General features: G+C 41.2%; 1 protein-coding gene across 11 annotated transcripts in view; it reads left to right on the top strand.

Moving 5' to 3' along the window:
* Window positions 1-16,707, top strand: part of CSNK1G1 (casein kinase 1 gamma 1) — a 211,559-nt gene that overhangs the window by 171,259 nt on the left and 23,593 nt on the right. For 9 of the 11 annotated variants that reach the window (XM_063652275.1, XM_054450135.2, XM_054450140.2 and 6 more), the window contains 3 exons: window positions 1,022-1,106; window positions 1,380-1,528; window positions 2,777-2,884. In XM_063652275.1, the coding sequence (XP_063508345.1) occupies window positions 1,022-1,106; window positions 1,380-1,528; window positions 2,777-2,884 (342 nt within the window). Of the gene's footprint in view, window positions 1-1,021; window positions 1,107-1,379; window positions 1,529-2,776; window positions 2,885-10,946; window positions 11,011-16,549; window positions 16,690-16,707 lie in introns of those variants that run through there. The other 2 variants (XR_008494048.2, XM_054450147.2) reach the window with 2 other exon arrangements.

Genomic DNA, 16,707 nt, shown 5'->3' with positions numbered 1-16,707 from the left:
AAAGAAACTTAGTAGTTTGGGGTATTCCTACACCCCCTCTTCCAGAAAGGCAGGATGGTTCATTTTGCTGTAGGCTTTCTAGACTATTGTCCTAAAACGTAAGACTTCTATCCATTCCCTTTTAGATTTTATTTCTTTACTCTTAAATTACTCTCCTGTCATATACATCTTCTCATTGATTTTTATAGCTTTCAAATAGAGTTTCATGTCAAACTTGGTCATCATACAGCCAAACAATGCATTAGTGTATTATTAATTGCTTGAAACTCTCTCGTTGTCCATAAGTCATTTTAGTGGTAGTTGTAGATCTAAAATTTCTCCTACTTACTTCAGAACACTATTGCTTAAGTCTGAGTACAGCAAGCTAGGTAAAGCCTGACAAGAATTCCCTAGGAGCCCACTGTTGGTCCAGGGTTCAGAAGCACTCTGGCTATAGCTCTGAGCATACCAGACTTGAGCTGCTTTTGAGTTACTGACATACACCAAACCTGTTAGCCATGGCTGTACCATAGACAACTTCTTTCCCTCTGGAAGCACGTTGTTGAAAGACATTCTTCAGTTGTTTTTTTTTCTGTTCAAAGTCTCAATATATGTGTAGTAGAATTACTTATCTGTTTCCCCCACCTGGATTAGCAGTACTTTTAGAGCTGATCTAAGAGAGAATGCTGAGTCATATTGAATTATGGTGGCCTGGGAGATTACTAAGCTTCTGCAATTTTGAAAATATTGCCACATAATATTGTTGTTTTCTTATCCTAGCCACTCATCCATTATATTTGATGGTGTTTATCTGAGACAACTAAATATTTTCACAAGTAAAATTTTCCAAAACACAGCAGATGTTTGTATGTATCTAAATATATAATTTCTACTACATTTCTTATTTGTTAGTGTTAGAAAAAAAATCAAGACCAACAAATACTGCGAATTTGAGTGAAACAACCATTGTGTCCAAAAACGTATTGAATCTCCCATGCTTAGAACCTCTTTTAAAGTAACTTTCTCTCTTTACTCTCTACAGGCTGACACATTAAAAGAGAGATATCAAAAAATTGGTGACACCAAAAGGAATACTCCCATTGAAGCTCTCTGTGAGAACTTTCCAGGTGGGATGCTAAAAAGACATTCCAGTGTGACAGCTTTGAAAGTAGGTAGAGTCCATGACTGGGTATCTCTAGATAAGGGTGCTGTTTAGGTAATTAACATTTCTTTTTGTGATACACACCAAAGAAGGTTTTATCGCTTTTATTTTGTCAGTAAAGAAAACATCAGTGTCAAATTGTCTGTATAAATAAGCCCTTTGTGGCCCAACGCTTCCCCACAACTGCTATGGAAAGCATTCAGCTAATGAGCAGGGCCTTTCATCTCTTTCCTAACAGAGGAGATGGCAACCTACCTTCGATATGTCAGGCGATTGGACTTCTTTGAAAAACCTGATTATGAGTATTTACGGACCCTCTTCACAGACCTCTTTGAAAAGAAAGGCTACACCTTTGACTATGCCTATGATTGGGTTGGGAGACCTATTGTAAGTGTCCCTTTTTTTTTTTTTTTACCTCATTACCTCCTTTCTCCAACCAGCACTGCTTCATGCCTTTACTTGCCAGTCTTTCTGCTTGAATCTTTGGTGAAAATATTCCTTTGATCGTAGACTGTATATTTACCAGCCTTGTCTGGGTGTTGCCATAGGTTGCTCTTACTAGTTCAGAAGTAGGAAGGAGTTATGTATTTTTTCCTAGTAATATAGGAAGATAATAACTTGTGTGTCCTAAGATTACAGAATTTAAGCCTGGTTTTTAGGAGAAGTTTCATTTGAATGATTCAGAAGTTTGTTTGTTTGTTTTTTCCCAGGCTAGAGTGCAATGGTGCCAATCTCGGCTCACTGCAACCTCCGCCTCCTGAGTTCAAGCAATTCTTCTGCCTCAGCCTCCCAAGTAGCTGGGATTGTAGGCACGCACCACCACGCTCAGCTAATTTTTATATTTTTAGCAGAGATGGGGTTTTGCCATGTTGGCCAGGCTGATCTCAAACTCCTGACCTGAGGTGATCTGCCCTTCTTGGCCTCCGAAAGTGCTGGGATTATAGGTGTGAGCCACCACACCTGGCCCCATGATTCAGAAGTTGATGCCACATACGCTGTTAATGTACTTGACCTTTGTAGCAGTGGAACCCGGCATCATAGGAAGCTTTTGAATTTGTTGTTCTGGTCAGGGGTTCACAGGGCCAAACAGATATCACTGGAGGATTTTTTTTTTTTTTTTTTTTTTTTTTACGGAGTTTCACTCTTGTTGCCCAGGATGGAGTGCAATGGCATGAACTCGGCTCACCGCAACCTCCGCCTCCCAGGTTCAACTGATTCTCCTGCCTCAGCATCCTGAGTAGCTGGGATCACAGGCACGCGCTGCCACACCTGACTAATTTTGTATTTTTAGTGGAGATGGGATTTCTCCATGTTGGTCAGGCTGGTCTCAAACTCCTGACCTCAGGTGATCCACTCACCTCGGCCTCCCAAAGTGCTGAGATTACAGGTGTGAGCCACCGCGCCCGGCCCTGGTTTTTTATTTTTGAAGGTAAGCTACTCTCCAATGAACTATTAAGGACCAGGCTGCCTCCCTTTTGCAGATGGGCAAACTGAGAAGACAAGACAACTTGAAAGTGCTCTTGGTAGCTGAAAATAATTACTACTACTCTATTAGAATTAGAATGTTTCTGTCCTTTGCATATGCATCAAGTTGGACCTGTTTCCCCCATTTGACTTTTTGTTTCATTTTTCCAGCCTACTCCAGTAGGGTCAGTTCACGTAGATTCTGGTGCATCTGCAATAACTCGAGAAAGCCACACGCACAGGGATCGGCCATCACAACAGCAGCCTCTTCGAAATCAGGTATGTGTTGATCCTCCATTCTTTCAGACACTACCCTTCTTCATGGCTAATATTAAAACCCAAATTCTTCAGCTTCTCTGCTTTAGTGTATATACTGAAAATAAAGATCAAATGCTTGCCATTTCTTACAGGTGTGGTATGACTTTCAAGCAACCCTCAGGGCATGTATAGTTGCACTGAGATGTGGCCAGATGCCTTATACGAAGCATCCAGTCTAAAGAGTCGGCCTGGCCAAGTGCGGTGGCTCATGCCTGTAATCCCAGCACTTTGGGAGGCCAAGGCAGGTAGATCACTTGAGCCAGGAGTTCAAGACCAGCCTGGGCAACATGGCGAAACCCTATCTTTACATAAGATACAAAAAATTAGTTGGGCATGGTGGCACATGCCTATAGTCCCAGCTACTTTGGAGGCTGAGGTGGGAGAATCACCTGAGCCTGGGAAGTCGAGGCAGCAGTGAGCCAAGATTGCTTGCGCCTTTGCACTCCAGCCTGGGTGACAGAGTGAGACCCTGTCTCAAAAAAAAAAAAAAAAAAAAAAAGAGTGTGGGCCTGTCAGAGTCTGTTGGCTGTAAGGGGAACTAGCTATAAGTTAGGATCAGAGGCAGCTACCATAGGACCAAAAGAACTGTTGGAGGCTACTCTGGGCACAGTGCCTGTGGAGTAGCCCTACTCACCAAGGAGCATTTAAAAAAAAAAAAAAGACCTGTTGGACAGACAGGATGTACCAGGTAGCCCACTTTGGGTCTCATCTGTAGTCTAGTCTAGAGCTCTTGCCAGTTCTGGTTTTTCCTTGCTGGTTAAGAAGGGTAGGTAATTTGGACTTCCAACTGACTTGGGCATGAAATGGAACCTCCACACCACCCCTTGTTCTTCTACCCGGGCAAATGATAGAGCTGGTCAAGATTTGAGATGGACCTGCAGTGAAGAATCAGCTTAGGCCATGTCATCTGCCCTTCAGTGTTCGTTGTTTGGAAAACTAGTGGTCTAAATGAGGGACATCTCTCAGCCTAAAGACAGATAAGGCAAACACACACCAAAAAATCAACAAATTTGACATTTTTAAAAAGGGCTTATGTATTTGGGAAGTAAATATGACATAGGATTTTTATCTTTATATTAAATATATTGCTAAGAGAAAAACAGAGACCACAGTAGGTAAATAAGCAAAGCATAATAAACGGATTACATATTTTAAAAATAATTATGACGCATCAAATTAGCTTATTTCCTCTCCTTATGATCTCACTTTTTTGTATTAACATTTTTACAAGAAAATACAAAAACATTTATTTCATAGATGCACATGTGCAAGTATATAGGTTAAGAATAGTATATAAAAACACACACACAAACACACACACATATGTCCAATGGAGTACATCCACAAATATATTTTCTCACCAGTAAGTATATACTCTTGGCAAAATACGTGGTTTGGTGGGTAAGAAAAAAGTATGTAAAAGAAGGAAAGCCATTTACTAGAGAGTACATATAAACGAGAAAATAGGTGGGCAAAAAAGAAAGGGTTTAGCAAACTCTGGGCACTAATTAGGTCCATAGTCACATCCTTTAATTAAAGTCGTTGTTTAAGATTTATAATTTGACTGACTTCTGGTTTGACAACAAAGACTGTTGACTTCTACAGTTCTCTCCCATCCCTCCCTTTTTAAAAGCTAATAGCTAGTGCAGGTGAGGGCACAGTTAAACTGACATATTGCTGTTGAGTTTACAAATTGTACAAATTCTCTATAAAGTGATTTCTTTTTTTTTTCTTTTCTTTTTCTTTTTCTTTTTTTTTTTTTTTGAGACAGCGTCTTGCTCTGTCACCCAGGCTAGAGTGCAGTGGTGCAATCTCAGATTACCTCAACCTCTGTCTCCTGGATTCAAGCAATTCTCCTGTCTCAGCCTCCCGAGTAGCTGGGATTACAGGCACATACCACCATACCTGGCTAATTTTTGTATTTTTATTAGAGATGGGGTTTCGCCATGTTGGCCAGGCTGGTCTCGAACTCCTGACTTCAGGTCATCCACCTGCCTCCGCCTCCCAAAGTACTGGGATTATAGGCGTGAGCCACTGCACCTGTCTAGAAAGCAATTTGATCAAGTTATTTTCTTCTCTGATGAAGTACCTTACTTCTTGAAATCAATCAATAAAACCACTCAAAAGTATAGGTTATGTGCATAAAACTGTTGCATTGTCATTGGTAGCAGAGATATAGAAATGATCTGCCTATCCACCTATAAAGGCATGGTTATAAATCTACTTCACATCCTTTATTGAATAAACTGGGTTATAGTAAAGTGAGCTGGACGGGATGGGGAAATAAGCAGAATCAATGGAAGGAGATCAAAATTATTAACAGAAATAGGGTTGGAAGTGTAGTAATATATTCTAAAATATTTTAAATGAAGTTTTATTACTCTATAATGCGGCCAGGTGCAGTGGCTCACGCCTGTAATCCCAGCACTTTGGGAGGCCGAGGCGGGTCGATCACCTGAGGTCAGGAGTTCGAGACCAGCCTGGCCAACATGGCGAAACCCCATCTCTAATAAAAATACAAAAATTAGCCAGGTATGGTGGTATGTGCCTGTAATCCCAGCTACTCGGGAGGCTGAGACAGGAGAATTGCTTGAATCCAGGAGACAGAGGTTGAGGTAATCTGAGATTGCACCACTGCACTCTAGCCTGGGTGACAGAGCACTTTGTGAGGCTGAGGCAGGTGTCTCTTTTTTTTTTGAGACAGAGTTTCACTCATCACCAAGGCTAGAGCATGATCTTGGCTCACTGCAACCTCCGCCTCCTGAGTTCAAGCGATTCTTCTGCCTCAGCTTCCTGAGAAGCTGGGATTACAGGTGCCTGCCACCACACCCAGCTAATTTTTGTATTTTTAGTGGAGATGGGGTTTCGCCATGTTGGCCAGGCTAGTCTGGAACTCCTGACCTCAAGTGATTTGCTTGCCTTGGCCTCCCAAAGTGCTGTGATTACAGGCATGAGCCACACCTGGCCTGAAACACATTAATATATATTATTTCAGTTATAGGCTGAGCATCCCAAATCTGATCACCTCAGGTGATCCACCTGCCTCAGCCTCGCAAAGTGCTGCAATTACAGGCATGAACCACCATGCCCGGCCCCTTGTGCGTATTTTTTAGAATATTTTTTATTTTTTAAAATTCTTTTTCACCTCCATTCTCTTAAAATGTGATAGAATTTTTTTTTAATTTTTATTTATTTATTTATTTTGAGATGGAGTCTTGCTCTGTCGCCCAGGGTGGTGTGCAGTGGCGCGATCTCGCCTCACTGCAACCTCCACCTCCCGGGTTCAAGCAATTCTCCTGCCTCAGCCTCCCGAGTAGTTGGGACTACAGGCGCATGCCACCACACCCGCCTAATGTTTTGTATTTTAGTAGAGATGGGGTTTCACCGTGTCTCCGAGGCTGGTTGCGAACTCCTGAGCTCAGGCAATCCACCCGCCTCAGCCTCCCAAAGTGCTAGGATTACAGGCATGAGCCACAGCGCCCGTCCTAGAATATCTTAAAATATGTGTTTCCTTTACTTTCCTGCTTCAGTGAATTTATAACCAATGCTGTGATTTTGCATGGATTTTTAAAGTATGAGGAAAAGAGATGATTGAAAACTTCAGTTGTCAGGGTAAAAACTGAGTAGTGAATTTCAATGTACTTTTAAATGAAAAGTCTCTGACCACAGTATATAATTATTTAGGAAAATCTCATCAGTATTTAACTACTATGCTTATTTTTGAAAAGTTGAATCTTGAGTATCTCTTTGATATATATTTTTTTCTCTTTTTCTTTTTTTTTTTTTTTTTTTTTTTGAGAGAAAGGATTTCACTCTGTTGCCCAGGCTGGAGTACAGTGGCACAATCACAGCTCACTGCAGCCTCAACTTCCTGGGCTAAAGTGATCCTTCCACCTTAGCCTCCTGAGTAGCTGGGACTACAGGCACACGTCACCATGCCCAGCTAGTTTCTTTTTTCGTATTTTCTGTAGAGACAGTTTCACTGTGTTTCCCAGGCTGTTCTCAAATTCCTGGGTTCAAGCAATCTGCCCACCTCTGCCTCCCAAAATGCTGGGAGCCACCATGCCTGGCCCTATTTTTTTAATTTTAGAGTTTTTAGTATGCTATGGCTGCTAAGAGGTTGGAATTCCTCCACGTTCGTGTAAATGTTACAATGCCTTCCCACCAGGATTCTGAATCCTTGCTGGGTCAAATTCTTTCTGTGCTATGCACTGTGAGTAATGAATTTCTAGTGTCTGTTCAACCTTTACACCATCTTGGTCTGTGTTAATATTACATTTCTTCCATCTTTAGGGTTGTTTTCTTATGCTCTTTTTTTTTTTTTAAGAAAATTTGCAGCCAAATCTGTCTCTTATTACTCTAAGAATTGAAACAAGATGATTTTCTAGACTAATTCCTTTCAAGTTTTGAAATTAGCAAAAGAAAAATACAGTTTCTCCTTGAGCAAGATTGACAGGTATTGACTTTAGGAACAGCTAACCTTTCATCAGCAACTTTGACTCAGTAAATCTGAGCTGAGGACCTGCTATGTGAAACTGTATCCTGTGGGCCGGACAGGGTGGCTCACACCTGTAATCCCAGCACTTTGGAAGGCTGAGGCAGGTGGATAACTTGAGGTCAGGAGTTCGAGACCAGCCTGGCCAACATGGTTAAACCCCATCTCTACTAAAAATACAAAAATTAGCTGGGTGTGGTGGTGGGTGCCTGTAATCTCAGTTACTTGGGAGGCTGAGGCAGGAGAATTGCTTGAACCTGGGAGGCGGAGGTTGTGCAGTGAGCCCCAATGCACACGAGACTGTGCCACTACACTCCAGCCCGGGCAGCAGAGACTTTGTTTCAAAAAAAAAAAAAAAAAAAGTATATCCTGTGGATACCAAGATAAGTAGGGAGTCCTTGTCCTTAAAGAGCTGACAAGTAGATAAGCCAAATGGACAGATAACTATAACACAAGGCAGAACAGATAAGCATCCCAAGTTGCAAATTATTGTCATCTGGGTTTGGAAGAAGAAATTTCATCTAGTCTGAGCAAGACAAATAATTTGATGAGAGAAGCTGCATTTGACATGCTCGTAGCAGAATTAAATGAGATGGAAGAGGCATTCCAAGTGGAAGAATATATGATTAACAACAAATGTTGTATCTAGTTCAGTTTTCTAAAATATATGATGTGAGTAAAGGAGTCCTAGGAGACAAAGCTAGGAAAGTAGGTTGAAACCATTTGGTGAAGCTCCTGGAATGCTGGGCTGGCAAGTTGGTGCTTATTTTAAGTAGGAATAGGGACTAAAGATTTTTAAGCAAAGGAGTGATATGATTAAAACTCTGCTTTTGAAATCTTTTGGCATAGAATGTGGTACTAGTCTGGCAGCAAACATGGAAATCAATAAGCAGGCAGTGAATTCCCTTGAGATGTAGAGGGAGCCTAGATGGGTTATAGTAGGGCAAATGAAACAGAATTGAACAATGCTACAGTGATATAATCTACCAGAATTGGCAGCCCACATGAATGTCAGGATTAAGGGAGAAGGAAGAGTCAAAGCTGTTGTAGAGATCTTGAGCCTGGATAATTAGGAGGCATGTGGTACTATTACTGAGATGGCAAAGTTGGGGGAGGAACTTGTTTGGAATTTAAATTTGGGCATCTTGAGTTTGAAATACTAGCAATGTATTCCACCTGAAGAGGTCTAGCAGGCAGGGGATGGTTCTCCAGAGACAACTAGAGAGATATTTGGGAGTCAAGGCATAGAGATGACATTGATGATAATGCCTAAAGAGTCTCCTTATTCTGGGAAATCTGAGCCTAGGGCTCAACAAACTGTTTAGTCTCATATTTACAGTAGAACGAGAAAGAAGAGCTCAGACCTTGGTTTTATCTTATCCCAAAACTTTGGCCATAGGACATTTAACCTATTTAGGGTGTCAGCATTCTCAAATTGGAGCCTTGTAAGAGCAGAGGTTTTTGTTGTTTTGTTCACTGCTTTAACCCTAACACCCAAACCAATGTTTAGAATAATGGGCACTTGATGCATACTTGTTTGAATGAATGAGTGAATGAATGAATCTGCCAAATGAAGGGTGCAGATGTAAACAGATATTTGTTTATAGCATAGATTTTTATTTAACCTTTATTGAAAAATAAATTTTAAGCTTTTCTTCCTACTCGTTTTTGTTTCCACAAAGAGCCATTTTGCCTCTGCTTGGCAGCTAGAGTAGGGCTGGATTGTCTGCTCAAGGGGAGGGGTGTTTAAAAAAAAAAAAAACACACACACAGCAGTCTTTTGCGGCAAAGAAAGTTCAGGTGATTGCTGGGCCCGGTGGCTCCCGCCTGTAATCTCAACACTTTGGGAGGCCGGGCTGGTCTCAGGCGGATCACCTGAGGTCGAGAGTTCGAGACCAGCCTGACCAACATGGAGAAACCCCATCTCTACTAAAAAATACAAAATTAGCCGGGCATGGTGGTGCCTGCCTGTAATCCCAGCTACTTGGGAGGCTGAGGCAGGAGAATCACTTGAACCCGGGAGGCAGAGTTTGCGGTGAGCCGAGATTGTGCCATTGCACTCCAGCCTGGGCAACAAAAGTGAAACCCGTCTCAAAAGAAAAAAAAGTTCAGGTGATCTTATTAGTTCTTTTCCATCACAAGAATCCTATTTTCCTTGTATTCTGGGAAAATTTTGCTTTGCTCGTTTAGATTTTAGGTATATTGAATTGAGTACTGTTTGGTTTATCTATATACAATAATAGGTCCCAAATATGGTTCCTAAAGGACTGCATTTAAACTCACATATATTGGATCTACCTTTTAAAACTATCTTAATTCCAGATACTTAAGCACTTTTTTTTTTTTAAATAGAGATGGGATCTCGCTCCATCTCTCAGGATAGAATGCAGTGGCATGATCATAGCTCACAGCAACCTTGACCTCCTGGGCTCAAGCAATCCTCCCACCCCAGCCTCCCAAACAGCTGGGACTACGGGCGTGAGCCACCACACCTGACTAATGTTTATTTATTTTTTGTAGAGACAGGGCCTCACTGTCTCTACAGTGAGGAACTCCTGGGCTCAGGTGATCCTTCTGCCTCAGCCTCCCAAGTAACTGGGATTACAAGTGTGAGCTACCATGCCTGGCCAAGCACAATTTTTTTGAACATAAATTTTACCTAACTAGAGAACTATAATTAAACTATGAATTTGGGTAGAATAAATGTTCCTAAAAGCTAGATCCATTCAGAGAGATCCCAGTTGAGTTAGTCTTTCCCTCATTTTAATACTTCGTGTTTGTCCTTTCCCTGTACCAAAAGTTGTAAATCTTGCCATGGGTCTGATTCCTCTCTAAAGAACTCCATATTACCATCCAGCAGAAAGGGGATGAAAACCTTAATAGTTCTGCCTGCTTCTACCTGGCAAAACTTCCTTTGCATTATCTGATCAAATTCAATCAGGAAGTAAGTCCTGCCGGTATCCACAGATCTGATATTAGAGTACAACATATTCTACTGTCATAGGTTTTATTCAGTGTGCTTGTTCAACACACTAAATGTAGACTGTTGCATTGACTACTATGTGCATGCAGTAGCACTCTTCCTGCCCTTTCAGTACTTTAAATCCAAGCTTGTGACAATCCTTACGTAAATGCTACATAAACATTACACCGCAGTGGTTCAGGAGTTATGATAGCGTCTCCTTTTTCTCTGGCTGACCTCTCTTATTATGGTGGGTTTTGTTGTGGGCATGTGAAAAAGAAGGGCTACTTAGCCTAACCAGGCTAAGAAAGAGAGAGAGATCTGTTCTCTCTCTAACCAGAGAGAACAGATCCCATTCTAACATTGGAGAGAGTCATATTGACTATTAAAAGCTTTTAAATGGTAACAGACATGGTATCCTACCCCAAAATGTCACTTACTCTTTTTTGTGTTTTTGTATGTGTAGCATAGGTGTTTTGTTTTGTTTTGTTTTCATTCGCCATGTGAAAAGAGATGCGTAGCATATGTTTAAGGGAAAGAATTTATTCTTTGTAATTTTGTACTAGGTGGACTGTTCCCTTGCAAATTCTCCAATTTGACTAGGAAAATATGAATCAAAGATCAGTAAAGGTAATCTCTCATCCTTCCAAAAGAACCATATTTAAACTAACTCAATACCTTATAATACACAGAAAAATAAATGCAGAATTTAAAAGAGTCAAATCATGTGAGGTCTGAAGAAGATATGCCTCCAGTAAAAGAGTGTTTTGGATTTGTTTGTATCTAGACTGTAAGGGAATACATTTAAAGGACATACAGCCTTAGAAAAATATATTGTGGCTGGCTGGAGTCGGTGGCTCACGCCTGCACTTTGGGAAGCTGAGGCGGTGGATCACCTGAGGCCAGGAGTTCAAAACCAGCCTGACCAACATGGTGAAACCCTGTCTCTACTAAAAATACAAAATTAGCTGGGCATGGTGGCTCATGCCTGTAATCCCAGCTACTTGGGAGGCTGAGGTAGGAGAATCGCTTGACCCAGGAGTCGAAGGTTGCAGTGAGCCGAGATCGCACCATTGCACTCCAGCCTGGGCAATAAGAGCGAAACTCTGTCTCAAAAAAAAAGAAAAGAAGAGAAAAAGAAAAATATATTGTGGCTTAGTGCTGTCATGCTTACTGAATAAAGCTTGTTATGAGCATAATTTTTCTAAAGGAAACATTAGGCCAGATTGCTAAATAGCCAAGGTAGTCAGAGATCTTCATAAAATGAATACCTTAAAAAAAAAAAAAGCTGATATAGTTATCTGTTTCTGTCTTTTTACAGAGTACTGTTTAGTTCTGACCAAGGCTCAGGGTTTGCTAGTTGAAGGGGCTGAGTTTGCACAGAGATAATCTGCCTCCTTCTGACCTGTGTGCAGTTTCCTAACATGCTGCCTGCCATCTAGTAGGAGCACAGACAGAGATTGCACACTCCTCCTGGCCACAGGATGGCCACAGCTCCACATAGAGCTCAGCGCAGGAGAGGTCTGCCCCTCCTCATTTCTGGGACCTTTACTCTGAGAGGAGCTTTGAAACAAGCAAGTGCAAAACTGAAAATAGATTCCTTAGCGTCTTCTGTTCTATCACCTAGTCACTGCGGCTCACCTCTTCTCTTAATTCTACATTCCATATTAAAAGTTTTTTTCTTTCTGTATGCATTCTTAAGTGTTTTGTATTTCAGCAGACACCCTGTGTTCTAACCCAGCTCCTTGTAGGAGGAAACTTGGTGATTCTGAAGTAATCCTACCTAGATAAACCAACATTTCCTAGGGAGGTATCTTACACCATTGTAAGGATAGGGCAGAGTTTGAATACAGAATTGCAAACTTCTAGGGTGGTTTCCGTGATTTTTCTAAAAGCGTCACAGAATTGATACTCTCGTCTCTGGATAGTATTGAGCCTGGGAATAATCCCCTTTTCAGGTTGTTGTCAGTGATTTTTAAACTTCCCTCATATTTGATAAAGTTTATAGAATACAGGATATCTCTGCACAAATGACAGATTACATGGCATAACCCCTGTCTGGCATGGGAAAACCGGTTATGTTTCATGAGCTTAATAGAAGGAAGTTTTTAGTTTTGTTCAAGTATATACTTTTTTTTTTTTTTTTGAGACGGAGTTTCACTCTGTTGCCCAGGCTGGAGTGCAGTGGCGCGATCTCGGCTCACTGCAACCTCCGCCTCCCAGGTTCAAGCAATTCTCCTGCCTCAGCCTCCCGAGTAGCTGGGACTACAGGTGCACACCACCATACCCGGCTAATTTTTTTTTGTATTTTTAGTAGAGACGGGGTTTCACCGTGTTGGCCAGGATGGTCCCAATCTCCTGACCTTGTGATCCACCCACTTCGGCCTCCTAAAGTGCTGGGATTACAGGTGTGAGCCACCGCGCCTGGCTCCTGTTCCATTCTTTTCTTCTTCCATCTTACCCCCACCATATCATAAAAGAAAAAAAGAGAAATTTTAATATTGGAAGTGTGATAAAACCAGAATGTAATCCAGTATATTCTCTTTGCTAACCTTTTGGTACTATTCAGTCTCTATTCTTGTTAATTTATAGTTGAAGACAGTTAATGAGGCTAAGAAGACTTACATGAGAGGCCAAAACATTTCTTTATAAATGGCAGCTTTTAAGGTATTTTTTGAGCCATAAAGTGAAGTAGATAAAGTTGTTTGTATATGTAATCAAAAATAATTTTTTTAAATGAGTTTTTTATGAAGAATAGGATTTGGTGTTTTTTTTTTTTTTTTAAGGCAGATCTCACTCTGTCACTCAGGGTGGAGTGTGGTGGCACAATCTCAGCTCACTGCAACCTCTGCCTCCTGGGTTCTCAGCCTCCCAAGTAGCTGGGACTATAGGCATGTGCCAACACTCCCGGCTAATTTTTGGATTTTTAGTAGAGACAGGGTCTCACCACATTGGCGAGGCTGGTCTTGAATTCCTGGCCTTAGGTGATCTGCCCCCCTCAGCCTCCCAAAGTGCTGGGATTATGGCACTTTGTTAGTGTCACTCTTACATTAATCCCTGCCAAAGGAATGCTGGGAGATTTGTTTCCCCTGCCATAGGGCATAGGTGGGGGTTTTCACTTTTTCAACAGTCTTCTATGTTTTCTCAAGTATTTTTGTTACCTTTACCTTTCATTTATGCTATGCTGGATTGCTACTTTCTTGTTTCAAGATTTACGTACTACATAGTAAACCAATCATTTCCATGAAGGTGATGCAATCACGACCGAAAATTTTAAAGCGTTCCCCCAAGGAGTTACCACTACTTGAGATTCCTGCTTCCACTTTGGGGGACTTACACGCTCCATGTGGACCTCTGCTTTTCAAGTAATGCAGAGAAATTGACTTTGCTGAATGACTTTTCTACTCATGCACCTCTTGAGTGACATTTAATTAGATGTGTATGCATGAGTGATCTTTAAGAATGAAGGATTTACATGCTGATCTCTTCCACTAGTTTGCTTAATCTAACTAGCTACTCTGCTGATGAGGCCTAATCATAACTCCTGTGTACACAGTATTGCCTAGAATACCTTTCTTGGAGAGTTACACTAGTAGACTGCTGTAGTTGTCAACTTTCTTTGGTTTCATCTATTTCCTAGGCATTCTGTTGCTTTCTGAAACTGCAAATGGCCCTTTCTACTATCTTATCCTCTAGATACCCGTCCAAGCTCTTAAATTCCAGAAAACAGTAGCCCTAGAGTTTAACTTCTTACTGAAAACTTGTTCCCAAGGTAATAAACCGGCAACCCCTAGGTTCATGTCTGTACTTAGTTTTGATGCTTTCAACAGTTACAGAAGGCACTGGTGGGCAGTAGTATGGTATAGTGTGTTTTTCCTTCATCATAGTGGAAGCATTTATGAAGCAATCTAGAGTGTTAACATTAGTTTTCTGTTTATCTTTAAAAGATAAATAGCATATTGCTTTGAGAATGGAGATGGAATGTGATTTTTAGGCCTTTGAAAAATGTCTTGGTATTTTCATTTAAACAAAAATCTTAATCTTTCAACAAATTATTTATTGAACTAGAATGAATATAAAGAACCACATAGCCCTGTGAATCAGACAATAGTGTAAAACTACAGTTCTTGTGTGTAGTCAGTAAAAATGGAAATAATTATTGATCAGCTATCCAGGGTTTTCTTAACTTTAAAAGCCCATGAGTATACATGAACATACATTTCCAGCCATTTTCTATTTTATCTGCCTCAAAAACAAATGCAGGCTGGGCGCGGTGGCTCACGCCTGTAATCCCAGCACTTTGGGAGGCCGAGGCAGGCAGATCACGAGGTCAGGAAATAGAGACCATCCTGGCTAACACGGTGAAACTCCGTCTCTACTAAAAATATAAAAAATTAGCAACCTGGTGGCACGCGCCTGTAGTCCCAGCTACTCGGGAGGCTGAGGCAGGAGAATGGCGTGAACCCGGGAGGCAGAGCTTGCAGTGAGCCGAGATCATGCCACTGCACTCCAGCCTGGGCAACAGAGCAAGACTCCATCTCAAAAACACAAAACAAAACAAAAAACAAATGCAAAAACAGAGAGCATTCATGAGATGTAATTGCATTTAGTATGTATTATAGAACTCAACACTAAATGGCTTATCATTGTCTGGATTTTTTTAAGCACTTAAGTTTTTAGAAACCTGACAGTACTATATAATAATTTAAGAGCTTAAATATTCTATTTAAATATTACAAAAAATAAAAAGTTCTAGAGAACTGAAAAAGTCTATCACTGATAGGTTTAGTTATAGATATAACTTCTAATATTACAAGAATAGGTTTATTCTCAGATCTCCAGCAGTCAGAATAAATGAGACTCTGAATAAATAATAAATGAGACTCAGAATAAATAAGTGCTCTGAGGATATAGACAATGTCAGTAAGTTTATAAAATATGGCCGGCACGGTGGCTCACGCCTGTAATTCCAGCACTTTGGGAGGCTGAGGCGGGTGGATCACCTGAGGTCGGGAGTTCGAGACCAGCCTGACCAACCTGGAGAAACCCCGTCTCTACTAAAAATACAAAATTAGCCAGGCATGGTGGCACATACCTGTAATCCCAGCTACTTGGGAGGCTGAGGCAGGAGAATCACTTGAACCTGGGAGGCGGAGGTTGTGGTGAGCCGAGATCGCGCCATTGCACTTCAGCCTGGGCAACAAGAGCGAAACTCTATCTCAACCAAAAAAATAAAAATAAAAATAAGTTTATGATTATGTTGTACACCAGTCTTATTTTGGAAAATGAAACATTTGAACCTCTTTTGGCAGAAATAATTGTAGTAGGGGAATATTTTGGGTAGCTTTGATTCTCTCTAACATAACTAGCAGCATAAAATCAAACCCCTCATTTATAAGGTAATAGAGCAAGTTCATACAGCTGCCTTCTCATAGAATATGTTTATTCTCTGAGGAAGAGCAGAGAAAATATGAACAGGATCCTTTATAGTACTCTTGTCCATATGACTTCATATTCCATTAATAAAAAGGAGTAAATTGGCCGGGCGTGGTGGCTCACGCCTGTAATCCCACCACTTTGGGAGGCTGAGGCAGGTGGATCACGAGGTCAGGAGATCGAGACCATCCTGGCTAACATGGTGAAACCCCGTCTCTACTGAAAATACAAAAAAATTAGCCGGGCATGGTGCTGCACGCCTGTAGTCCCAACTACTCATGAGGCTGAGGCAGAAGAGTGGTGTGAACCTGGGAGGCGGAGCTTGCAGTGATCCGAGACTGCGCCACTGCACTCCAGCCTGGGCGACAGAGCGAGACTGCGTCTCAAAAAAAAAAAGAGTAAATTGTAGCTGGTGTACAAAGCTCTGATTTTTACGAGAAATGCCTTTTTGGTGACTTAGGGGTGAGCTTTAAGCAACTCTTGTCAACGAGATACTGAAATATGGGGAGTGAATATAGACCCTAAAACCATTACTTCCTTGCCCTTCCTTTTTTATAGAATACAACTTTTATAGCTGTGAACATTTGTGAGATGTATAGTCCTTTCTGGTTTTCATGCAGAGCAGCAATATCACATCCTAACCCCTGCAGCTGTTTATATCAGCAGCAATTAAAATTTGATTTACTAATCCCTCATTGCTGCCTCTCCAACTACTCATTTTTCATTTTTGTAGAGCCTTAGGACTGTTACAGCTGAGCATTATGATGTTAACAACTCAGCCATCTGGCACAGGGGAAGAGGCACCTAAACAGATTCTTCTGAACAAAAGTCACATATGAGCAAGATCAGAATAGTAGCAGATCTAAAAAGCAGGTAAAGAAGGAGGAGAGC

The sequence above is a fragment of the Pongo pygmaeus genome, chromosome 16, assembly GCF_028885625.2.
Source record: "Pongo pygmaeus isolate AG05252 chromosome 16, NHGRI_mPonPyg2-v2.0_pri, whole genome shotgun sequence".
NCBI lineage: Eukaryota > Metazoa > Chordata > Mammalia > Primates > Hominidae > Pongo > Pongo pygmaeus.
This window is presented reverse-complemented; position numbering and strand designations above follow the sequence as displayed.